This window comes from Neoarius graeffei, chromosome 14, assembly GCF_027579695.1.
Source record: "Neoarius graeffei isolate fNeoGra1 chromosome 14, fNeoGra1.pri, whole genome shotgun sequence".
In the NCBI taxonomy this organism is placed as follows: domain Eukaryota; kingdom Metazoa; phylum Chordata; class Actinopteri; order Siluriformes; family Ariidae; genus Neoarius; species Neoarius graeffei.
The window spans coordinates 45,957,757-45,983,656 of NC_083582.1; the positions used below are offsets into that span (position 1 = coordinate 45,957,757).

At 38.3% G+C, this 25,900-nt stretch overlaps 1 protein-coding gene across 1 annotated transcript in view; it reads right to left on the reverse strand.

Annotated features, from left to right (window-relative positions):
* Positions 1-340: 340 nt before the first annotated feature.
* The window catches only part of LOC132898294 (E3 ubiquitin-protein ligase rnf213-alpha-like), a 75,680-nt gene continuing 50,120 nt past the window's right edge, over positions 341-25,900 (reverse strand). Inside the window, exons 31-66 of the mRNA XM_060939804.1 lie at positions 23,711-23,833; positions 23,556-23,575; positions 23,317-23,470; positions 23,098-23,233; positions 22,739-22,930; positions 22,486-22,616; positions 21,690-21,847; positions 21,367-21,576; positions 20,276-20,460; positions 19,847-19,967; positions 19,254-19,354; positions 18,977-19,159; positions 18,670-18,836; positions 18,451-18,553; positions 18,085-18,199; positions 14,186-14,390; positions 13,847-14,034; positions 13,589-13,711; positions 13,383-13,493; positions 13,037-13,276; positions 12,839-12,911; positions 12,636-12,670; positions 11,574-11,674; positions 11,283-11,439; positions 11,009-11,189; positions 10,825-10,919; positions 7,632-7,883; positions 7,372-7,504; positions 7,160-7,240; positions 6,833-7,013; positions 6,512-6,713; positions 3,719-3,796; positions 2,970-3,167; positions 2,731-2,820; positions 2,441-2,619; positions 341-1,189 (exon numbers count right to left, since the gene is read on the reverse strand). Of these exons, the coding sequence (XP_060795787.1) occupies positions 1,045-1,189; positions 2,441-2,619; positions 2,731-2,820; positions 2,970-3,167; positions 3,719-3,796; positions 6,512-6,713; positions 6,833-7,013; positions 7,160-7,240; positions 7,372-7,504; positions 7,632-7,883; positions 10,825-10,919; positions 11,009-11,189; positions 11,283-11,439; positions 11,574-11,674; positions 12,636-12,670; positions 12,839-12,911; positions 13,037-13,276; positions 13,383-13,493; positions 13,589-13,711; positions 13,847-14,034; positions 14,186-14,390; positions 18,085-18,199; positions 18,451-18,553; positions 18,670-18,836; positions 18,977-19,159; positions 19,254-19,354; positions 19,847-19,967; positions 20,276-20,460; positions 21,367-21,576; positions 21,690-21,847; positions 22,486-22,616; positions 22,739-22,930; positions 23,098-23,233; positions 23,317-23,470; positions 23,556-23,575; positions 23,711-23,833 (5,147 nt within the window). The 3' untranslated portion in view covers positions 341-1,044. The remainder of the gene's footprint in view (positions 1,190-2,440; positions 2,620-2,730; positions 2,821-2,969; positions 3,168-3,718; positions 3,797-6,511; positions 6,714-6,832; positions 7,014-7,159; positions 7,241-7,371; positions 7,505-7,631; positions 7,884-10,824; positions 10,920-11,008; positions 11,190-11,282; positions 11,440-11,573; positions 11,675-12,635; positions 12,671-12,838; positions 12,912-13,036; positions 13,277-13,382; positions 13,494-13,588; positions 13,712-13,846; positions 14,035-14,185; positions 14,391-18,084; positions 18,200-18,450; positions 18,554-18,669; positions 18,837-18,976; positions 19,160-19,253; positions 19,355-19,846; positions 19,968-20,275; positions 20,461-21,366; positions 21,577-21,689; positions 21,848-22,485; positions 22,617-22,738; positions 22,931-23,097; positions 23,234-23,316; positions 23,471-23,555; positions 23,576-23,710; positions 23,834-25,900) is intronic.

Below are 25,900 nucleotides of genomic sequence, written 5' to 3' on the forward strand. Positions count from 1 at the left end.
TTATAATAAAGGTTTATCATTGGCTGTTGACAGCAGAGTTACTGTAGTCCACAAAGATAAGTGAGAGACTCGTGCAGGGCTGATAAATAACACTCCCGATAATGTGGACTGAGGTGAAAATCACAGGCTTTTTTGGGGTTGTGTCGTGACTCATCAGGCTCGGTAGAAAACCATGGATAAAAGGACAGTGTACAGCATAGGACTGGTTTGAGTGGCTTCAGGTAATCTGTGAGACTGACTCTTGTTTTTTGCCTTTCTGCTTTTAAGGCTGCAGCAAGAGTGTAACAGGGTTAAACACTTAAACAGATCTTCAGATTCAGTAAGTGACAAGAAGGTAAGATTTAATTATGCATACATTTTATTTGCATTACTTATATGAAGAAAATATAACTCAGCTGATTGCTTTGGAACGGTCAGGATAACAGGAGTTACATTAATTGGAAAAATTTGGTTATATGACACCAGGTGAACAAATAGTAAATGGACCCATTAATTTGGAATGGTACACTTCAGATTTGGGCTCAGGAAAAGTAAAATGGCCCACAGCTCCATCCAGTGGTATAAGCGCATCAAAAAAAAAAAAGTTACCATGTCTTCAAGATTTCTCCAAGTACGTATTATTCTGATTAACAATAAATCTCATTAAATGTTCATTCAATCTTAAAATATAACAAATTAACATGTCTTGGGGGGAGAACAAACATTGAAAAACACCCTCTCTTTTCCAGTTGCAATTACTTAAATCACTAAAATAATAAGTTAGAGTAACAAACCTGGTTTATAGTAAGTCTGATGAAATGAAATCTGATTAATCCCTTTAATTAATTGTTTTTTTATCAATAGATTAAAAAAATCTTTTGAAAAACTAAAATGGAAAAAAAAAACCATTCACAATTCCCTGAGCTTTCCTGAATGGAAAATATTAACAAAATGAAAAGTAATATGTGCTCATAATAATAATAAAATTTATTAAGTGTGAACACAGTGTGAAAGATTGTCCTAATAGTCATGCTTGAATGGAATATCATTGCACCCTTTCGTGCTTTATCTTTGTTGTTTGTTGGTCACACTGTACTTCCAGGTCTCCACCAGCTGGGACAACTGGATCTCGTCTGGGAAGGCTTCCTCCACATCTAGAGGAACATCAAGATCTTTGCGCTCCATGTAGGAGGCCAGAGTATCTTTAATGCTGATAAAAAAGAAAGAATGAGTTTAGCAAACATCCAAAAAAAAACCTGATAGTTGATGTCTTTTAAGCCCCTTTCACATACAAAATCTATTAATGTATGAGGTAAAAACAACATGGAATAGATAAGAAATTTTCATTCCCACTCAGTCTTCCATAACAGAAAAGTTACGGACATTGCGTATTCCCACCTGACTGTATTTCACAGAATGTTATGACACGACCAGATATGACATATACGGTAATTCAGGAGGCGGCAAGTCCATTGTTATGAAAAACCCAAGCTGAGACACAGCTAGTTAGCAACATAGCTTGAGACAAACTGAATCGTGTCTCTGTTGAGAGAGTTGCCTTCCTGTTTCTGAACATTTGGGTTGTTCAAGCAAAAGCTATTTATAACATTTTTGCTTATAGAGTGGGACCATCATATCCACTGACTCGCTCAAGCATGCAAGCATTACCTGTTGAACTACACACCCTGCTTATAGACAACATTAAGCACATACACCTACTTTCACTTTGGACACTTATTACTCGCCTTACTTAAACCTTCTGTTAGTGGTTCACCTCACTTCTACTGCCGTGTTTTCATGCCTGGTGTTTTTTGTTGCTTTGTCTATCCTGTGTCAATAAAAGGTTTCTGCACTTGCATCCATCTCCATGCCTTAACCATGATACAAATATTAAGTGGAACTGTCAGAATCCCGTTCATGAGAGAGAGAAAGAGAGAGAGAGAGAGTATCCCTGTTCACATAACTTATTAAATTATATTGTTATAACTCTTATTTTATTATTGGTTACTGTTGTTGATGCCATATTCTGCGTCGTTTAACAATTAAACTTAATCATAGGTTTGAAAAACATGTACAAGAAAAACAAGATTTACACAGTATATGGTTCGCTTGAAATGTTTCCCACACGGAGACAATGGTGCCACTGTATCTGTCGATGTCTTCTTTGCTTGTTATTTTGAGTTTGCCGCCTGTTGCTTTACATTGAGGCAGTATGAATAGTGTTGTCGCAATATCACTACATCATCATTTACGTTACCGGCAGCAACATCACAACCAGTCACAACACATAAATCTGATGGCTCCGATTCCCACTGGAGCCATGACAAAAGATTTGCGTAAATGTTATTAGGTCACCGATTAACATTTGGACTTTGTTGTTTCGCTCCCATTCCCATAATGGAAAAGTTACAGTTTTCACTGTGAGTGGAAATGGGGTACTAGATTCAGCTAATGTTCTCACCTCCAGGAATGTATGAAGGTGTCAGTTGCTCTCTGGCTTTTCAGGTTCAGCAACAGAAACTCGTGCATTTCAAGAAGCCACACATCCACAGAACTCTTAGACAAGAAGTTGATTAGTAGCTTTTTCTCCTTTTCCCCTAGTGCCTGCTGATACTCTGCTGGGATTCCTAAGAAAGGATCCTGAGTAGAAAGAGAAAATGAATGAAAATATATTATTCGATATATGACATATCTGATTATGAGATTTTGTATTATCTTATATTATGCAAAAAAAAAAAAAAGATTCCTTACCCTCTTGAGGCGAAGCATATGTTCAGACTTGAGTGAAGTAAGGAGTTGCCATAGGGCCACACAGTGCTTCAGACTACATCTGCCCAGAGTCTTCAAACACCATAATGGGAAAAAAACAAAAAAAAAACAGTGGATCAGATAAAACACTGAACTGACAAGAATTGTGGATTTCTTGTCACACATCTTATGTGGTATTAAATTCAATTTCATGTTATTGATTATTATAAGCACTGACTCACCTTAAGGATATGAGGGGCAGTCTGATTCCCCATGTGCAGTCTTTTCTCCAAGTACTCCTCCAGAGGCATGTGCGCATCTCCTCCAGTCATTGCCAGGAAGCCCAAAGCAATCTCCACAGCTGACAGGGTCTCACAGACGTCACTGAGAGACTGCAGATCTGATATCAGCCCAGAGGAACTCAAAGAGGTCAGGGGTTCCTGACAAATGCACACAAAAGCTCTAATATTAGTGCCTTTATTTGCATAGAAATGGGGAAAAAAACTTTTTAAATAATCTGTATACTTTTAGTAGCAAGTGTGCAGGATAATGATTTTATACAGAAGAAGAAGAAGCCTTTATTTGTCACATGCACACTCAAGCACAGTGAAATTCATCCTCTGCATTTAACCCATCTGAAGCAGTGAACACACACACACAGAGCAGTGGGCAGCCATACTACAGCGCCCGGGGAGCAATTAGGGGTTAGGTACCTTGCTCAAGGGCACCCCACGTTAATCTAACTGCATGTCTTTGAACTGTGGGGCAAACCGGAGCACCCAGAGGAAACTCCACACAGAAAAGCCCCCTGTCGGCCACTGGGCTCAAACCCAGAACCTTCTTGCAGTGAGGCGACAGTGCTAACCACTACACCACCGTGCTGCCAATATATTATGATAAAATATATTTTGATAAAAGATTAACATCAGTTTATATGCTGAGGACCAATACTGTAAAGTGATCTGAAGTGAAATCCATGTGTGTTTCTTACCTGTGGAACTTTTTCTCTTATGTCTTTGAATATATTCTCATAATTGCGTTCTTGTCTGCTGATCAGAGTGGGAATTCCCTGTAATAAAAAATATGATATGGAATGAAATGTATGAAATATATGAAAATGACAATATATTACAATGTGATATGTTATAAATACTCTGCTGTTTGTATTCTTGTTGGATGTGACTGCAACATAATTAAAAAAAAAATTCTAATATATTACAATATGACATGCAGTACTCCATTGTTTTTACTCTTCTTTACACCAATCAGCCATAACATGAAAACTATTGACGGGTAAAGTTGATTACATCGATTATGTTGTTACATTGGCACCTGTCAAGGGGTGGAATATACTAGGTAGCAAGAGAACAGTCAATTCTCAAAGTTGATGTGTTGGAAGTAGGAAAAATAGGCAAGCGTAAGGATCTGATCAACTTTGACAAGGGCCAGATTGTGATGACTAGATGACTGGGTCTGAGCATGGCGCATCTTGTAGGGTGTTCCCGGTATGCAGTGGTTCGTACCTACCAAAAGTGGCCCAAGGAAAGACAAACGGTAAACCAGCGACAGGGTTGTGGGTGTCGAAGGCTCACTGATTGGTATGGGGCATGAAGGCTCGCCCACATGGTCCAATCCTGCAGAAGAGCTACTGTAGCACAAACTGCTGAAAACATTAATGCTGGCTAAAACAGAAAGGTGTCTGCATTAACTTTTTCAGCAGTTTGTGCTACAGTAGATCTTCCATGGGATTGGACCATATGGGCTAGTCTTCGTGCCCCATGCAAATCAGTGAGCTGTCGACACCCATAACTCTATTGCTGGTTCACCGGTTGTCTTTCCTTGGACCACTTTTGGTAGGTACTAAATACTGCATACTGGGAACACCCCACAAGATGTGCCATTTTGGAGATGCTCAGACCCAGTCATCTAGTCATCACAACTTGGCCTTTGTCAAAGTCGCTTAGATCCTTACACTTGCCCATTTTTCCTGCTTCCAACATATCAACTTCGAGAACTGACTGTTGTCTTGCTGCCTAATATATCCCATCCCTTGACAAGCGCCACTATAACAAGATAATCAATGTTATTCATGTCATCTGTTGGTGGTTTTGATTTTATGGCTGATCAGTGTACAACCCCAATTCTAAAAAAGTTGGGACAAAGTACAAATTGTAAATAAAAATGGAATGCAATAATTTACAAATCTCAAAAACTGATATTGTATTCACAATAGAACATAGACAACATATCAAATGTCGAAAGTGAGACATTTTGAAATTTCATGCCAAATATTGGCTCATTTGAAATTTCATGACAGCAACACATCTCAAAAAAGCTGTGACAGGGGCAATAAGAGGCTGGAAAAGTTAAAGGTACAAAAAAGGAACAGCTGGAGGACCAAATTGCAACTCATTAGGTCAACTGGCAATAGGTCATTAACATGACTGGGTATAAAAAGAGCATCTTGGAGTGGCAGCGGCTCTCAGAAGTAAAGATGGGAAGAGGATCACCAATCCCCCTTAATTCTGCTCCGACAAATAGTGGAGCAATATCAGAAAGGAGTTTGACAGTGTAAAATTGCAAAGAGTTTGAACATATCATCATCTACAGTGCATAATATCATCAAAAGATTCAGAGAATCTGGAAGAATCTCTGTGCATAAGGGTCAAGGCCGGAAAACCATACTGGGTGCCCGTGATCTTTGGGCACATAGATGGCACTGCATCACATAAAGGCATGCTTCTGTATTGGAAATCACAAAATGGGCTCAGGAATATTTCCAGAGAACATTATCTGTGAACACAATTCACCATGCCATCCACCGCTGCCAGCTAAAACTCTATAGTTCAAAGAAGAAGCCATATCTAAACATGATCCAGAAGCACAGACGTCTTCTCTGGGCCAAGGCTCATTTTTAATGGGCTGTGGCAAAGTGGAAAACTGTTTTGTGGTCAGACGAATCAAAATTTGAAGTTCTTTTTGGAAATCAGGGACACCATGTCATTCAGACTAAAGAGGAGAAGGACGACCCAAGTTGTTATCAGCGCTCAGTTCAGAAGCCTGCATCTCTGATGGCATGAGCAGCTTACACATCTGGAAAGACACCATCAATGCTGAAAGGTATATCCAGGTTCTAGAGCAACATATGCTCCCATCCAGATGACGTCTCTTTCAGGGAAGACCTTGCATTTTCCAACATGACAATGCCAAACCACATACTGCATCAATTACAGCATCATGGCTGCGTAGAAGAAGGGTCCGGGTACTGAACTGGCCAGCCTGCAGTCCAGATCTTTCACCCATAGAAAACATTTGGCGCATCATAAAATGGAAGATACGACAAAAAAGACCTAAGACAGTTGAGCAACTAGAATCCTACATTAGACAAGAATGGGTTAACATTCCTATTCCTAAACTTGAGCAACTTGTCTCCTCAGTCCCTAGACGTTTACAGACTGTTGTAAAGAGAAAAGGGGATGTCTCACAGTGGTAAACACGGCCTTGTCCCAACTTTTTTGAGATGTGTTGTTGTCATGAAATTTAAAATCACCTAATTTTTCTCTTTAAATGATACATTTTCTCAGTTTAAACATTTGATATGTCATCTATGTTCTATTCTGAATTAAATATGGAATTTTGAAACTTCCACATCATTGCATTCCGTTTTTATTTACAATTTGTACTTTGTCCCAACTTTTTTGGAATCGGAGTTGTATAATACAGTCTGCAAAAATGCAGCAGAATCTAAATAAGACTTCATCACATATTATTGCTTTTCACTTACAGTCAGTGTGATGTGGGGTTTGCCTTGTAAGAAGCGGGCGAAGACCTGTTGCTGGATCTTGGGGAGGTCGTATTCGGACAGCGTCTCCTGGCCACGCTCCATGCTGTACTGGCAGTTAGACAGCACCAGGGGGAGCAGGTCTCTGTCCACCTCATACCGGATCACGTGCAGGTCACTCACTTCTGTAAGGCTTACCATGTAACTGTGCAGGAGGACAACCAGTCAGTATAATCTGCTGTTATATTTATCACAAGGGGAGTATACAAATCATTCATGTTGTAAAGTATAAATCCTATAGAATCCTAATAAAGTATCCAGTACTTGTTTTTCTCCCCTGTGTGTTGGCTGGCTGCGTCGACCAGCTGGTTATGTAGAGAGACCAGGTAGCTGAGCAACGCAGTCGCACACAGCCCTGCTCCCTGCCTCCGAGGAATCAGCACTTGCAGTTCGCTGCCCTCATCAAGATCCACACTGCAATAATCTCCTGGTACATTCACCTCATCTACACAGACACACACAACACCAAGCACTTGACTACATATGACTTTCTATAACTCTGAGTAGGAGTCTTAGACTCTGTTTGTAGGTGTGAGGGTAAGGATGCTCAGCGAACTGTTGTTCTCTAAATAGTAGACATGTAACACTCACAAGTGGCCAAGGACATCCGCAGCTGATTCCATGAACTCAGGAAAATTTTAATGCACTTCTCATACCAGTTCTTCACAGATGCTAGTGAAGCACAAAACGTTACATGTTGTTTAGCTGGAGCAGCAAAATTTGAAAGTGACACTTAAATGTGTCTACAAACTCTTCATAAATCAAGCTACTTTGTTTCTAATGTAACGTAAAATAGAAATTACCAGATAGTTGTTTATCAATAAAATCTTTAATTGTTCCACAGATCAAATCAGGCACATTCTGAAACTTCTTCACCAGTTTTTTCTGCAAAGCCAGTATGTCTGGAAGGAAGCTAACCAGCCGGAATTCAGGCTCCTTCACAGTAAAACAGAGAAGACAGACTTAGTGCAACATCACATCTTTGTCATAAAACTACAGCTAATTTCCACACACAAGACATACAGCTGGGTTAAAGAAGCACTGAAATGAAGATGCATATAACCTTCTGTAGAAACCTCCAGAGTAGAGGAAAGTAATCTTTCCCATCATTCTGCTCAACGATGTGTGTGAGACTAAGCAGAGAGCCCTTCTCCCTGCAGCTCCATACAACAGAGCTGTGAAGTACAGACTGCTGGGGCAGGGAGGAGAGGAACATCCGCGGGTCTCCGTACATCAACTTCAGGATGGGATCAGATGACACACGGGCATCGCCCCTCATGGAGTCGTTCACCTTTTTGAGCTTAGGTTCCAGCTTCTATAAGTCCAGCAAATAAAAAATCTTGGGACTCCGCTTTCATGATCATAATGTAAATTGGAAAAAAATAAGCATACAGTGGTGCTTGAAAGTTTGTGAACCCTTTAAAATTTTCTATATGTCTGCATAAATATGACCTAAAACATCAGAGTTTCACACAAGTCCTAAAAGTAGATAAAGAGAACCCAGTTAAACAAATGAGATAAAAATATTATACTTGGTCATTTATTTATTGAGGAAAATGATCCAATATTACATACCTGTGAGTGGCAAAAGTATGTGAACCTTTGCTTTCAGTATCTGGTGTGACCCCCTTGTGCAGCGATAACTACAACTAAACGTTTGCAGTAACTGTTGATGAGTCCTGCACACCGGCTTGGAGGAATTTTAGCCCGTTCCTCCGTACAGAACAGCTTCAACTCTGGGATGTTGGTGGGTTTCCTCACATGAACTGCTCGCTTCAGGTCCTTCCACAACATTTTGATTGGATTAAGGTCAGGACTTTGACTTGGCCATTCCAAAACATTAACTTTATTCTTCTTTAACCATTCTTTGGTAGAACGACTTGTGTGCTTAGGGTCGTCATCTTGCTGCATGACCCACCTTCTCTTGAGATTCAGTTCATGGACAGATGTCCTGACATTTTCCTTTAGAATTCGCTGGTATAATTCAGAATTCATTGTTCCATCACTGATGGCAAGCCGTCCTGGCCCAGATGCAGCAAAACAGGCCCAAACCGTGATACTACCACCACCATGTTTCACAGATGGGATAAGGTTCTTATGCTGGAATGCAGTGTTTTCCTTTCTCCAAACATAACGCTTCTCATTTAAACCAGAAGTTCTATTTTGGTCTCATCCGTCCCCAAAACATTCTTCCAATAGCTTTCCGGCTTGTCCATGTGATCTTTAGCAAACTGCAGATGAGCAGCAATGTTCTTTTTGGAGAGCAGTGGCTTTCTCCTTGCAACCCTGCCATGAACACCATTGTTGTTCAGTGTTCTCCTGATGGTGGACTCATGAACATTAACATTAGCCAATGTGAGAGAGGCCTTCAGTTGCTTAGAAGTTACCCTGGGGTCTTTTGTGACCTTGCCGACTATTACACGCCTTGCTCTTGGAGTGATCTTTGTTGGTTGACCACTCCTGGGGAGGGTAAAAATGGTCTTGAATTTCTTCCATTTGTACACAATCTGTCTGACTGTGGATTGGTGGAGTCCAAACTCTTTAGAGATGGTTTTGTAACCTTTTCCTGCCTGATAAGCATCAACAACACTTTTTCTGAGGTCCTCAGAAATCTCCTTTGTTCGTGCCATGATACACTTCCACAAACATGTGTTGTGAAGATCAAACTTTGATAGATCCCTGTTCTTTAAATAAAACAGGGTGCCCACTCACACCTGATTGTCATCCCATTAATTGAAAACACCTGACTCTAATTTCACCTTCAAATTAACTGCTAATCCTAGAGGTTCACATACTTTTGCCACTGACAGATATGTAATATTGGATCATTTTCCTCAATAAATAAATGACCAAGTATAATATTTTTGTCTCATTTGTTTAACTTGGTTCTCTTTATCTACTTTTAGGACTTGTGTGAAAATCTGATGTTGTTTTAGGTCATATTTATGCAGAAATATAGAAAATTCTAAAGGGTTCACAAACTTTCAAGTACCACTGTAAGATTGCGGTGTGAATGCCATTATAATGACCAGTGCAGGAAGTTGTTAGCAGTGTAAAACAAAATGTTTATATCAGCTAATTCCTCTGCTCTATAAAGGCAATTGGATAATCTATTAGTTTTGTTAGATATTATGCTACAGTTGGTTCCAGGGCCAATGATGCACCAACTTACAGCAATTTATAAATAGTAGCCAACTGAGTTGTTTCTTCTTATTTGTTCCTGACAAAATAATTTAGTTGGTTATATTTAACAGTAGCTTATTTATACTAAAATTGGACAGTATTTTTTTATTAGGATTTGCTTGAAGTCAACAAAATTCTGTTTTTATGTCTGCATCCCAATAGATGATAACTTGTCATCCCCTCTTGCGCCACTTCATCCACCCCATTTAGGCGATTTTATTCTGCTCTAGAAAGTTCTAAATGGGTGAAAATGGGAAATTGGCTTATTTGTAATCAAATTAGCAACATCAAAATAATTAGTTTTCTTTTGTTTCAGACATGTAAAAGCTTTTTACCTTTACCTGACATGTTTCGACGGTGTAACTTCCGTCTTCATCAGAGGGTCACCCGGATGTTGGTGTGTGACGTGCCTTTATAATCAGCTGATGTTACGGAGGCGTGACCTCCCTGTCAATATTGACAGGTCGGTCACGCCTCCCGCTGTCAGTGTTGCCCCCTCAGGACGGCGCTCCAGGTGTGGGAGAGCATGTATGCCCCCTCATCCCTGTTTATTGTTCTTGGGCTACGCTTTCTGATTTCTATTGACTCCTTAATCCAGGTGTGGGAGAGCATGTACATGCTCTCCCACACCTTACATGCTTACATGCTCTCCCACACCTGGAGCGCTGTCCTGAGGGGGCAACACTGACAGCGGGAGGCGTGACCGACCTGTCAATATTGACAGGGAGGTCACGCCTCCGTAACATCAGCTGATTATAAAGGCACGTCACACACCAACATCCGGGTGACCCTCTGATGAAGACGGAAGTTACACCGTCGAAACATGTCAGGTAAAGGTAAAAAGCTTTTACATGTCTGAAACAAAAGAAAACTAATTATTTTGATTTAAGAAGAAGACATAATGAACGTAATATATAAATTAGCAACATTCCTGTGCTTATACCATTAATTTACATTTGCAACTACATGAACATACAGCACTTGAGTTTAAATAAAAATTAAAATCCATTATTCATCTCTTCCTGTGTGGACCAGTGTCATGTCCTAGTGATGTGTATTAGATCAGAACTTGCCTTCAATTTGGGAGTAATGACATTATGAGCCAAGGCGATCTCCCAGGCATTCCTGGCTTCCTTGGTTGAGAGGACATTATCATAGCCAGCAGGCCCTACAAAGGACATCATTATTTTCAACAGGTTACTAAAGAAGGTTACTAAAGCACATGTTGCAATTATTCTCTTATATAACAGGTCTTACATTGAACATTCTGAGGAGGCTCCAGGGCCCAGCTGAGCATCAAGTGTACAGTAGTGACTGTGTCATCAACACCTTTCCCGAGAGCCCTACCAAGATGTTCCAAATCCTTCATCAGATGCCTTATTAAAAACTCACAGGGATCCTCTACTGGAGGATGGATGATCTGTACGATATACTGGGACTTTATGACAAAGGGAAAAAGTATGCAGGCATGTTTTAGTGTAAAGGAATTATGAATGCATGGAATTAGCTTTAATCATTGTAGTGCATTTACCTGAGACTGCTCTGACGCTCCGAGCAGCATGGCCAGATGGGTAATCATTCTGACCAATGTAAAGGGAGTCAGAGACAAGCTTTTTGTATCCAGTGCATCTGGGTTATCTCTCCTCTGTGGGTCCCCTAGAACGTGGCCTATCTGGGTCCGATCTCCTCTAAAAAGACACAACCTGATTTACTGGTGTGAGATGCTTTAGGTGTTTTAATATTTAATTTGAACTAAAATCTCACTGTTTTATTTCACATTTTTTACAATAAAAGCTTTGTCTCAATTTATTGGATGACTCACGCTTGACGCATTTTACTGAAACCTTGCACGGGTTGATGACTGAGTCCTCCCACAGCTGCTCCACACTCCAAACATCTCCCCATCCGAGTAGGCTTGCCACACTGCAGAAGACAGCAGTGATCAATCCCTTTTTATCTCAAGTTCAACATTACAGTCCTAGGCATATGCAAATTCATAAACATTTTATTCTGTACATTACTTTTACTGTACACAGGCAGTGTCTTCCTTGTCAAACTTGCTAATTAATGTTCACTGGCCATTCAAACATATTTTGGGGCAAATCATGCTACTAAATTACAATTATTAAAAATTTATGGTAAATATTTTAAAAGATATTAGCATCCCAAATAAAAGAAAAAGAATGCACAAATTAATCCCTCAGGTTGCATGTGATTCAAAAATCCTTAATACCCAAGAACCACCAGTGAGCTGACAGAAAGATATATGCATCAGAGGTTTATACTGCATCAACTATACAGTAATTGGGGGGGATATTCTTACGTTTATTTGCATGCCCATTTTTAATTTAATCTGAAACTTTCCCCAGCCTTCCTAGAGTATATTCATTTTAATCTTTGGATAGCCTATGACACAAACTGTAATGTCTTTTCAAAATATGTTTTGAAATATTTTATTATTAATTAATTGTATTCATTATTTATTAATTTTATTAACTATTAAATATATTTATTCTTAGTCAAACTTGTAACTGGTGAGAAACTCCAAAAGCAAAAGGTTGTGACAATTGATCAATTCGATGAAAAGGTTTAAAATATGTTTAAAATTTGAAATGGTCATTATCAGGACAAACTATTATTTATTTTATAGCTATAATTTATATTCATAATGGCTTTTTAAAGCTGAAATTTACAAACAAAATTCTGTAACAATTGGTAAAATTTTCCATTTTATTCTATTCTATTTTCTGTTAAATTCAGTTAACAGCTTGAATAGCTTAAAGCCGTGAAACTGCTTAAATATCACTCCAAGTTTATAGAACATCATAGTGAGAATGGAGATTGGAATTATGGTGCAAAACAAAGAATGGCAGCTACAGCTTACCTTGTCAACAACACATGGATGGCCATTGGGACAGGCTACGAGAGGGTAAAAATAAACAGTATAAAATCTCTAAAATCTCATAAAGACTAAGTTCAACCGACTTACAAAATAGGACAAGACGTTGCACTGCTGAAACCATTTAAATTGTGTTAGAACCTCAAAATAATGTGATTCACAAAGAGCAAATTGATTGTTCAACTTACTATACCAGGTGTAACCAAGAACCTTCTTTGCTGTGGCCAGCATGTCTTCAGGCATTGTGGGTATAAATGCCATCTGTACAAAATGCAAAGAACAATATATAGATACACACGTATATTGTAGAAGGCAAATGAATGTATAAGTCAAACCTCACAGAGTTTAGTGTAATAGTGTAGTAAGGGAAACAGCATCACATGTACCTGCATGGTAGCAGGAGAAAATGCCAGGCGTATAAGCGGAGCCAACACTCCCTCAATCCCACACAACAGTACAGCCTTCAGATGGATGCTCAGCTCTATGAGGGTGAGCTTTGTGTTTGATTGATGCCTGTCAACACTTAGGCTGCCCAGTCTGTTTTTTACCAGAGTTTCAGCAAATGCCTTCATCTCTGGGGTGAAATATCGTAAGCCATGGATGTAATCTTCAAGGGCTTGGCATTGCTACAAACAATAGAAAATACTAGTGATAACTCTATATGGAATACAGATATCATGAATGTGCTTGATGACATGATTTACAAATTATACAAAAAAAAACCCCTCAGACCTCTGGTTTGGGATGGAGAATTGGGTTGGATGCTCGAAACAGATTGGTAACTTCTTGGAAAAGGGCCAGAAGGATATAGAAGGCCTTTCTTTTTGGAGTACAAGTACAACTCTATAAATAAATTATAAAGTATACAGTATATCAAATCAGAGTCACTGTACCAACCCACTGTACCAAGACAAAAACAAAAGACAAAAAATAAATACCTCAATGGCTTCATCGATACTTTGTGCTTTACCCTCAATTACAGCCTTTGCAACTGCCTCACGTACAGTTTTATAATCATTGCCATATACAAGGTACTGGTCCACACTGCCCCCATGGTCTTCCTGAAATACATATGTTTTTCAGCATATTACATGATTAAGCAATAAACTCAAAATTAGAGCTGGTTCAGTAATTTCCGCATATACATTATTTTGAGAATATACTACCTGTATGATACATAATAGGTATTTAGCTACCTGTTGTATGATTTCTTGTGGAAAAAGCCAGTGGAATTTAGCTTCCTTTTGCATACCCCGAGCAACTTCAATTCCCTGCAAGCTGCAAATCTTTCTGATCAGGTACACTCTGTACCAGTCATTCTTGCTCTTTTTACAAAGCTCTATGACTGTGTCCAAGAACTCCTCCTGATGTTTCTCCATGCTCCCTAATAAAGACACACAGTGCTACAGGTGAGACCCATGCATAGTTGCCATCATCTCCTTCAATCACCATGACATTCTCCATTTAACAGGTTGCTAATAATGCATTAGTACATCAGGATAAATGTACACCAGCTCTAGTTTAGCAGAACTAACCACTGCCTAGTAATGTGGTGAGCAGCTGAGCACCCATGTCCAAGCATATACGCAGTCTTGCAGTCTGCTTCAGGCTCTCTATGGAGATCTCCTCTGTGGCCACCCTTCCTGTGTGCAAAACATAGTGCAGGACATCCCTTCCCTCTTGCAGGCATGCCCTCTGCTTATCCATGCAGCTCAACTGCTTTTTCTCAAACATAGAATCCTAAAAAATAATTCAATATATATAAAACTGGATTTGACGTGTAAATGAATAAGACATGTGGGAGTGCTGTAATAGGAAAATAATTAAAGTTTATGTTAACTACAAAATTATTCATTCTTAAAGTGTTTAATTCCTCTTAGAGCATGTTACAATTTTATATTTATTAAGGAATCACACGTATAGTTTTAGTTATAGTACATTTAATGTTGTTAAATGTCCAAGAAACAAGTTAGTTCTGTTTGTTCCCTCACTTATCATTGAAGAGAGCAATTTTTTTTTTAATGCAATAAATTTATCAAGAAACTGCAACATCCCTCATCCTTACACTTTATCTCGGATTGTTACAAACCATGACAAAATCTCCTCACAGAAAACTGCACCATATAAAGATATACCTGTTACCGGAGAAATAATAATGTATTAGAACGGGCCCAATAACCTCTATACTACTGCACTACTTTCAGAGCTGCTGTTATAGAAAATTACTCAACACCTTCTGATCAATCAGAATCAAGAATTCTGCAGTGCTGTCGTACAACCCCAAATCAGAAAAAGTTGGCACAGTATGGAAAATGCAAATAAAAAAAGAAAGCAGTGATTTATAAATTTATTTTGACTTTGAGGTGAAACAAATAATGATGTGATTTGAAACAGGTGATGTCAACAGGTGATTGTAATCATGATTTGGTGCAAAATCAGTATCCAGGAAAGCCCTAGTCTTTGAGGAGCAAAGATGGGCCAAGGATCTCCAGTTTGTCAAACAAATGCATGAGAAAATTATTGAAATGTTTAAAAACAATGTTCCTCAAAGAAAGATATGAAGGGATTTGGATAGTTCAGTGGCGGCTGGTAGTCTTTCAAACAGGGGAGGCTGGTCGGTTACGATATTTCCAGATTTTAAAAGAAAAAAGAAAAAACACATCAATTTTGCCCATACTCTTGCCTCTGATCTGGCTGATTGTTGGCAGGGTCACAAACTGTGAAATAACAGGTTCTTTTGGCCCATTAGCCTACTGTCCAATATACATGATGGTGGTGTTGGGGGGGGGTATATTTTAACATTTTATATTTTAAAATTGTGGCATGTTGTTTAAAATTTGATCATTATTGAAAGCAGCTCTTTGTCAGGAACCTCAGCAGTAACAGCAGAGTGTTCTGGAATAGGCACAAGCACTGACCTTGGGGAGCCCAACATAGAGCTGGGTGCCACACATTTCATTCAATGACACTTTCCCTATATTTTACTTATTTTGACTGAGAAATGTTTTATTGACAATTTTGATAACCCTTCACTTTTAATCCAGGTCTGTAGTGTGAAATGTTCTTGGCTGTGTTTTTGTTTAAAAATGTTTTCCAAATTATAGCTGTGTTTAATTCATATCCAGAAAAATATATATTCCAATATAATATACTCAGCATAAACATTTTAAATAGATTCTATATTTTTGGTCCATCCATGACATATTACTAAAGTAGCCTACTTACTGTTGTTGATGTGGGTCACTTGCTGTTAGCCAATTCACTTTCTCGTACCAGGAGAGCTGAAAGGAATGAGTATTATTCCCTACCTTTTTCACCAAGTCAATTTGAGGCATTGGTCTACCCTGCTCTTTAATTTTAATTTTTTCCTCGAAAGGAAGACTGGCAAATGGCTTCGCCAAAATTAAATCAGCAATGCTTGACATCCGTGCGCAGCTTTCTTGCTAGCTGACTAGCCCCCTCAAGTTCAAGTTCAGTCACTCAAATAAATGAAATTTCTGGAACTAAGATAGCAAACTTGACAACACTATATTTACACTTTATTTACAATGAAAATATATACAAATTCAAAAAGCTGGTAGAAACCGTATGTAATGAATGAAATCGAAATGTAAGCTGATCTCTTACAATACACCACAGCACTTGCGAATCCGCATGGGACTGAACTGAGATTCACCACTGCCTGTCTATATTTGAAACGAGCTGTCAATCAAAGAAAACATCCGGCCGCTTTCACCAATCACCAGTCTCCACGCGGAAAGCTTTGCCATGTCCCTCCCACTGTGAGGCTGGGAGTCCGTGGGGCGGGCGTTTTCGCAGTATTTGTCCAATAACCGTCTTGCATTTTGATATTGAAAAGCGCATAGCTCCCAAATGCCATTGAAGTCCACTGAGGCTGGGAGTCCGTGGGACTCCGTGGGCGGGCGTTTTCGCAGTATTTGTCCAATAATCGTCTTGCATTTTGATATTGAAAAGCGCAGAGCTCCCAAATGCCATTGAAGTCCACTGAGGCTGGGCTGCATCGCGCTGTCACGAGGGGGAAAAACTCACGCACACATTAGGCGAACTGGGGAAAGTTATAACGGAATGATTTCGCACTGTAGTTGGGTTGAGCACATATATTTCTATGATTCTGGATCTGAAATAGCAATGTTATAAGGTCGGCTATAACATAAGCCTAGCGCAATTCATCCTACACAATGTTCGTCATTTTTAGAGGAGGCTGAGCCTCCCTCGTTGTCTTAGAGCAATTGCCCGTGGGATAGTTCCCCCTCTCTGTTGCATAATATCATTAAATGATTCAAGGAATCTGGAGGAATTTTGGTACATAAAGGGCAAGGGCACAAGCCTAAGCTGAACACCCGTGATCAGCGACCCTTCAGACAACACTGCATCAAGAACCATCATTCATCTATAGCTGATATAACCACATGGGCTCAGAATTATTTTGGCAAACCTTTGTCAAGCACTACAATATGGAGTTACATCCACAAATGCCAGTTAAAACTGTACTGTGCAAAAAGGAAGCCTTATGTTAACTGTGTCCAGAAGCACCATTGACTTCTCTGGGCTTGGGGGCATCTGGGATGGATCATCACACAGTGGAAATGTGTATTCTGGTCAGGCAAATCAGTATCCCAGGCCTTTTTTGTAAGAACTGTATGCTGTATGCTCTCAACCAAATTAAAAAAAGGACCATCCAGACTGTTAACAGTGACAAGTCCAAAAGCCAGGGTCTGTTATGGTGTGGGGTTGTATCAGTGCCCTTGGCAAAGGTAACTTCCACTTCTGTGACGACAGCATTAATGTAGAAAAGTACATTGATATTTTGTAGCAACATATGCTGCCTTTAAGACAACAACCTTTCCAGAGATATTTCGACAAAACAATGCAAAACTATATTCTGCACACATTACAAAGGCATGGCTATGGAAGAAGAGGGTGCCTGTCCCCTCTGTCCCCAATAGAGAATGTGTGACAAAGTCTGAAATGAAAAATGACAATGAGAACCCGTACTGTTGCACACCTTAAGACCTGTTTGTAGGAAGAATGGAACAAAATAACTCCTGCAACGTTTCATCACTTGGTGCCTTCAGTCCATAAACATCTTTTAAATGTTATGAGAAGGAATGGCAATATTCTAAAGTGGTAAATACTTTCCCGTCCCAACTTTTTTTTAAATGTGTTGCAAGAATCAAAATTGAAATGTGTTTATTTTGAAAAAAAACAATAAAATTCATGAGGTAAAACATCAAATAATGTGTTGTTATATTGTTTTGAGTGCGATATAGGTCAAAGATTATTTACAAATCATTGATTGCAGTTTTAATTTCAAATTCAACATACCGTCTCACCTTTTTCTGATTTGGAGTTGTATAAAAGTATACATAAAATCTAGATATTTTAAAATTTAATTTTTTATCAGTGTTCTAACCTCAAAGCAATTGATGTACAAAGAGTACAGTTCACTTTTATTGGTGCCATCCAGAATTTTGCTCTGTAGAATAATCGTCAAGTGCTCTTCGAGGTATTCTCTTACGTCATCAAAGCTGAAAAAATATGTGACACATATATATACATTAACTACTTTATTCAGCAATATATTCTCTCTATATTATATTGAAGTTGATTAACTCCTTTATTCAGCAATATATTCTCTCTATATTATATTGGTCAAAGTATACTGTGATAAATTCACACAAAGGAGTCTTTTTGGTGAACTAATGTGAGAAGCTTGGTACTGTATCATACCGTATAATCACAGAGCAAGCATTCAGTAATTCACACATATGGTACATACCTGTATTTGAGCAGGAGTTTAAGCACCATAGACCTTATAACAGGATTTCTGTCCATACACTCATTGAATGGTGACAGAGCTTTGGTGTGGATATGACTGTGTGCTGATAGAGAGGAAAAGAAATGCGTCTTGCTACCTTTTGTAGTATAGTACAGTAAGATACCATATATCCTATTTTAAACTGTAATTAGAAGTTGATTGTACTGTATATGAGCTTACCATGAGATAAGGAATCTGGCTTTGCCTCAACCATGAGGAAGGACAATAGGTGCAGAATGACAGCTCTGGATGGAGGGCAATTGTCCTTAAAACAAACTGTGGACACTATCTCTATGAAGAAGGCATTGCACCGTTGTCTGAACTGGGCATTTAATTTGAGACACGCTCTGTAAAATCACAATACACAGATGATTACATGTGCACGAGTAATCGATTTGATGCTATTTGAGCACAAAAATAACTGAAACTAACTTATTTGAAACTACTGTTGTATTAAGACATGATTGTAGAAACAGACGAGACCCACCGAATATCCTCAGAGACTTTCTGCTCAAAGTCATCTGGCACAGGTTGGGTACACAGAGCACAGTACATCTGGCCTGGAATAAGCCACCTTCTGATGCAGGGCTGGCAGAAGATATGATTGCATGGCAGTTCCACAGGGTCTTGAGGTTCTACCCTACATACAGGGCACATCTGGAGGCCAAACCTGAGATGGACAATGATTTAATACATTAAAAATAGAATAAAAAAAATGAAAGACTGAAACTCAGAGGTCTGAGGAGCATCAATGGTGGTGTTACCTGAATATGAGATCACTTGTTCTTCCCTTGCAGGATCGGAGTATGTCAATCACAGCCAGAAAGGTCTTCTCCAATTTCATGTCTGAGTTTTTCTCAAGTACCTGTGACAAAAATGAGAAATGAAAACATAACCCAATGGTTCTACTGAACACATATATAAATTTATCTCAGGTGCAAAACCTAAGAAGCCCTATCAGTGAGGAGGATAATTCCTATTAGCGAAATGTTTGATCTGATAATGATAAATGTTTTGTGGTATAAAATTAGTAAGCCATCATTTGTACAGAATATTTTTGCATGTGCAAAACCTGTTAAAACAGCCATTGCCTGTACTGAAAATGTTTCCCATGATCTAGGGATTGAGCATAATAAAACTGTAAGTGTTAGTATATCATCACATATGTTTGGCAACACTGCTATTGGTTTAAGTAGAACATACAAAAATAGATTTGTCTTTATATCAGATTTTGCAGTTATAAATATAGATGGTGCTATACTGTAATCTTTTTACACTGTCACGTGAGGCATAAAAAGGAGAAGTTTTGCTGGGTATGTGTGTGTTCTGCTGATATAAAAGGAGTACATATCCTCACCTTCCCTAGGTTTCGAATGCACTCCATAACCAGCGGTTTTAGCCTCTCGTCTTTAGCCTCAATATCCAACAGTATGTGCTCCACAAACAGAGCCAGGATGAAGATGCGTCTCCATCGGTTTCTGGCACACACATTAGAAGAATAATAAGTACAAGTAGTGTAAGATGAAAATGGAAATATTTATAATTGTCCTATTAGTTATAAAACACAATGATTTCTAAAAAATAAAAATAAAAAGATAAAAGAGCAACATTATTATCGGAATGATCTAATTTAATTTACTTTAATAATCTAATCTGCTCACACAGGCAGCGCTGAGCTGATGAAACTCAAACTATGTAATGAATCATCATTAATAAGTAGATAAATAATTATCACTGAATAACAAAGCAGTTGCAAATTGAAAGTGATTGTCCTGTTGAAGCTTACTGGATAAGCTTCACCATTTCACGATTCCTCTCGCCATACTGCTTAAGGCTCTGTTCTGAGCACACCACTTCAATAGGGACTTGAAGTTTCATCACTTGCTTTAGCCAGTGTTTTTGGAAGTCCTCGTTTAATACCTGGGGCTCTAGGTGCTCCAGACAGGCAAGAGCACCATACACATCTAAAACCTTTAAAAATATTATCACATATATTTTAGAATACAGAAATAAACTGCCTGGAAGAATTCTGTCCCAACAAATTTTAAATAAACAGCAATATTATATTATATTATATTATATTATATTATATTATATTATATTATATTATATTATATTATATTATATTATATTATATTATATTATATTAAGAGGATATTACACGATTGCGCAAAGATATGAAGTTTATCTTCACGTGGTGAACATATTCACAACTGAGCATATATATATATATATATATATATATATATATATATATATATATATATATATATGTATGTGTGTGTGTGTGTGTGCAAGTTAATCAAAAGAATTTTAATTTTGAACTGGTTCGCCATTTTGACAACACGTGTCTAGTCAACGGGAAAACACTGGGAGTGACATCATCGGAGTGAAATATTGGGAAATATGTTGGTCAGATCCGTGATGTATTTTGTATGAAAAATTCGAGTTTTTCAACATGAGATGATAAACTTCATATCTTCAAGCCAACATGTGATTTTCTTTTTATTATATAGACACAGTCACAAACAAAAAGTACCCAAATTTATCAAAACAGTTCATCAATATCCTCACGAGTGACCTAGAGAGATTTATGTCACAGTTTTGGCTCTCCATGTTCGGGATGTAGCTCGTAAGAAAAATAGGAGCAGTGTATTTCCCAGTAAAACACTCATGTCCATATAATATATCATTATACATAGCCAATAAGAAAGATAATACATGAAATTATCACTTGTTTCTGATACAGTTGTTATAAGTTAGTAATAAAGGAACTAGTAAATATCACCAACAGAGGATAATGATATTACAGTAAAGTATAAACCATAACAGAAGACTTAGTGATAAACAGAAACTAGAGACTTAAAATGATAGTACCATCTCAGCTGTGTCCATCACATGTGGGTTTCCCTGTAAAGACAGGATCACTTGAGGCAGGATGGATATCATCCTGGAGAAATTCTGCAGTCGTTTCTGGAACTCGTGATAAGCAGTGTGGACGAGTGGCAAGGTGAGTCCACTTTCCACTGAGCTGCCTCGCCTCCTGCACAGCTCAGTCACACAACTCATCATGGCAGCACACAGCAACTAAAATGGCCAAATCAACAATCACTATAGAATGATGGTGCTAGATAATATAAGAACAATTTAAGCCTATAAAATGTGTTGAGTTATAAAAACTAAACACTGAATTAGCTTACTTGTTGTTCACCAATAGTTGAAACTTTCATTGTTAAACCAACAAAATCTTGAAGATATCTTTGGAAAAATTCTTTCTGCATTTTTTTGTCCACACTTTCAAAATATTCGCCAACTCGAGTCCGCTTGAAGACCTCTTCAAACTTCTTACAAGATTGATCTAAGGAGGAAAAAAGATCTGTTTACAATATTATTAATCATATTAACCATAATATTCACTACTTTATTAGGAACACTTGTACATTGGCTTATTCATGCAATTATCAAATCAGCCATACAAGTGGCAGCAGCAAAATGCATAAAATCATGCAGGTACACAGATTTGAAAAAAAAAAGACTGGAAAAAGAACATGCAATGCATGCCATTTACAGTGAGTATGTGCTCACTGTAGCCTCCTATTCCTTAGTTCTTTGCTAACAGGAGTGTAATTCAAAGTCATCTTCTACTCTTTAAGCCTATCCACCTCAATGTTTGATGTCTTGTGTATTCTGTGATGCTTTTCTGCTCACCATGGCTGTAAAAAATGGCAATTGATTTACGTTACCGTCCTGTCAGCTCAAACCAGTCTGGCCATTCTCCTCTGAACTCTCTCATCAAGGTGTTTCTGCCTGCTACTCACTGGGTGGTTTTTTTTTTTTGCTTTTGGTGTAAAGTTTCTGTGTAAACTTTAGGGACTCTTGCGTGTGTGAAAATCTCAGGATGGTTTTTGAAATACTCAATCCAGTCCATGATTTTGTGCATTGTGCTTTCATTATTAAATAACGTCCAAAATATGAGACATATGTAAAAACAGTCACCCTCTCCATGTAAAGTGTACTCCCAGAGGTCATCTAACAGATCTTTAATCCTCCAGCTAAAGGGCATAGTGGAGGACATGGTTCTTCCTGCTGACATATGGCTTGGAATCGGGATGGTCTGTGACTCGGAGCTGTGCACAAACAGTTAATTTTTTTGTAAATTCATGACAGTGATTCCAAGAGGCACAGTACTGTTGTTGTATTTGAATTAACATATGATTATACAATACAATAAAAAATTAAGGTAACTCACATTTGCCCAGTTTGGATGTATGGTATATCCAGAAGTGCTTTGTCTTCAAATATGAGAAGCCACAGATTTTTTACTTCATCCTCACTGTTAATGTCAAGCAGAAGGTCCAGATTGCAGTTACGGTCAATGACAGAAATCACCTGTGCCAGGAAGGGAGTGACTACTGTCTGTACTCTACGCCACAGGGTGTGTCTATCAACAAAAATTCACAAAATAATAAAAATATTAAAATAAAAAAATACCATACAATAAATATGTAATCACAATTGCTATTTATGTAAAATGGTAGATTCATAAAAACATAATTATAATGCATAAAGGCTATGCAGTGGTTCTGCTCCACAATCGTGTGTGCTTACTTAAAAGTTCCCCCCTCTTGGAGAGCCTCAATATTTGATGCTTCCCTGGAGACCCAGTTTTTGGGCATATCAGCATTGTCCTCACGCATTTTCAACAAGAGATGAAGACGCTTTTTCAATGTCTCCATGAACATAACTATTGCATAAGAGAAAATTTTCTTTATTAAAATGATGACATTCTTCACCAAAATGAGACACAGCAGGGAACTGGATAGAAACCTTTCAGTTTGTTGCTGTTGTCCAAGAGTGCAAGCAAGATGTCCACTCTTCTTGTACTAAGATTTCCTCCATCTTCAAAATCCCTTAGCATGCCCACAGAGCGCTGGATACAACTGCGCAGCAGCGCTGTTGCATCAAACACCTTCTCCAACGTCTAAAACACAATTAGCACTCATATAGAGTTGACTATGGCTTAAACAAATAATGAATACTATTCATTACAACGATGCTATACTTACTGACTCATCGGGATTTTCTTCTATAAGAAAACCAACAAAATCAGCAATTAAACATTAAAGAATGTTTAAAAAAATAAAGAAACTTTCATATTCAAATAATGATGTTTATACTTTATATGGAATATAGTTTTATGGAACTGTATAAGGAATAATACCAGAAGTTTCCATTGTAATTTCCTCAAAGAGCTCACAAATGGATACATTTCTCAGATTCTGGACATCTGATACAATCTCTTGAGAACTTCTGAGGTCATCAATGTGAACTGACATCCAATGCCCTATAAAAATCAAAATACAAAAAAGATGTACACAATTCTGTATGTACTATATAATACACTCATACAAGCATCCATATTTATATATGAATGCATATAATTGTATTGTTTAGGTGATGGATCATTCTTAGTACAATAATAACACAGAATTTAAAGTGTGTTGCACTGGTACAAGCGTATTAGGAAGAACAGCGGCATCTGAATTTCTTAGCACTATGTTCACTTAGACAATGGCCACTTTATAAAGCATACCTATTTTGTTCATCCCCCATTTTATAAGCTCTAACAGTAGTTCTAGCTACAAGGCAAATCACAGGTTTACGGTATATTAATGCTCTCTTTCTAACATGTTTTGGTTTTTATAGTAATAACTCATTCACAGGTACTTGTATAAAAGATGATCCATGTAATTTAATATTAATAATAAAAAGGTTAAAAGTGTGTTGTTATTTAAGAAAGATATATAATTGCTGATATGGTGAAGGTTTTTGTAAGAAAGAAAGAAAGCACAACTTTATTCATCAGACACTTGTGAAATTCCTCTCTGCATTTAACCCATCTGAAGCAGTGAACACGCACACGCACGTGAGCAACGAGCACATACACATACCCAGAGCAGCGGGCAGCCATGCTAACAGCGCTCGGGGAGCAGTTGGGAGTTAGGTACCTTGCTCAAGGGCACCTCAGCCCAAGGCTGTCCCATATTAACCTAACCACATGTCTTTGGACTGTGGGGGAAACCAGAGCACCCGGAGGAAACCCACACAGACATGGGGAGAACATGCAAACTCAACACAGAAAGGCCCCCGTTGGCCGCTGCGCTCGAACCCAGAACCTTCTTGCTGTGAGGTGACTGTGCTAACCACTTACACCACCGTGCCACCCAAAGGAGTGGCACGGTGGAGACATTTAAGGAGCCATTTAAGGAGCCTCAGGTGTCAGTGCTTATAACAGTCAGCACAGAGGATTTTGTGTTTTCTGGTTTCTCAGTAACATGTCAATTTTTTAATCAACTTTAAGAGAAAAGAAAACAAGAGTGCTCTGAGAGCACAATATCCCCCGCTGGCAACTATATCTATGCTATAAGTGCTTAATACACCCTCATGAAATTGTCAAAGTACAAGTTTGGTAATCAAGGGCCATAACTCTGGTGAAATGTGACCAAATTGAATGAAATTGTAATATGCGCATTACAAAGCCTTCTGCAAAGTTTCAGAAAATTCCTGAAAAAAATTGTGAGGGGAGTTGATTTCAGAAGATGAGCACACTTTCACGAAATTGTCAAAGTACAAGTTTGGTAATCAAGGGCCATAACTCTGAAAAAATTTGACTGAATTGAACTAAATTGCAATATGCTTATTACTAACATATAACAAAGCCTTTTGCTAAGTTTTGTGAAATTCCTCCAAGAATTGTGAGAGGAGTTCATTTCAGAAGACAAGCACACCCTCATGAAATTGTCAAAGTATAAGTTTGGTAAACAAGGGCCATAATGCTGGTAAAATGCGACTGAATTGAACGAAATTGGAATATGCAGTTTTACGCAATATGCGTATTACCGACATATAACAAAGAATCCTGTTAAGTTTCGTGAAATTCCACCAAAAATTGTGAGAGGAGTTGATTTCAGAAGGTGAGTACCCTTCCCGGGATGGACGGACATTGCCACAACATAATCCCCCTTCGGGCCTTTCGGCTAGCAGGGGATAAAAAGCAGAGGCTGATGAGAGAATAACTGTTTTCATTCTATCCACATTCACTGGATATGAGCAATCGTGCACTCTGGTTGGCTATTCTACTACTAGGATATCAGCTCATATACTGTGAGTAAAGAAAAACAAAATGGCGGGGTGTTTTACTGAACCAGCTGTGGACGAAATAAAAACTCTACTCAACAACAAAACCCAAAAAATAAAAAAAAAGCAACAAAATATGGAATAAATGTATTTGATGGCAAGAACGTATCTTTTTTTTCAAGAATTATAGCATTTTTCAGAAATTGCTACTGTCATTTCACCGGTTTGTTTACATTCTAAGCGGAAATAATTTTATCAGATGTTTTGTATAAAG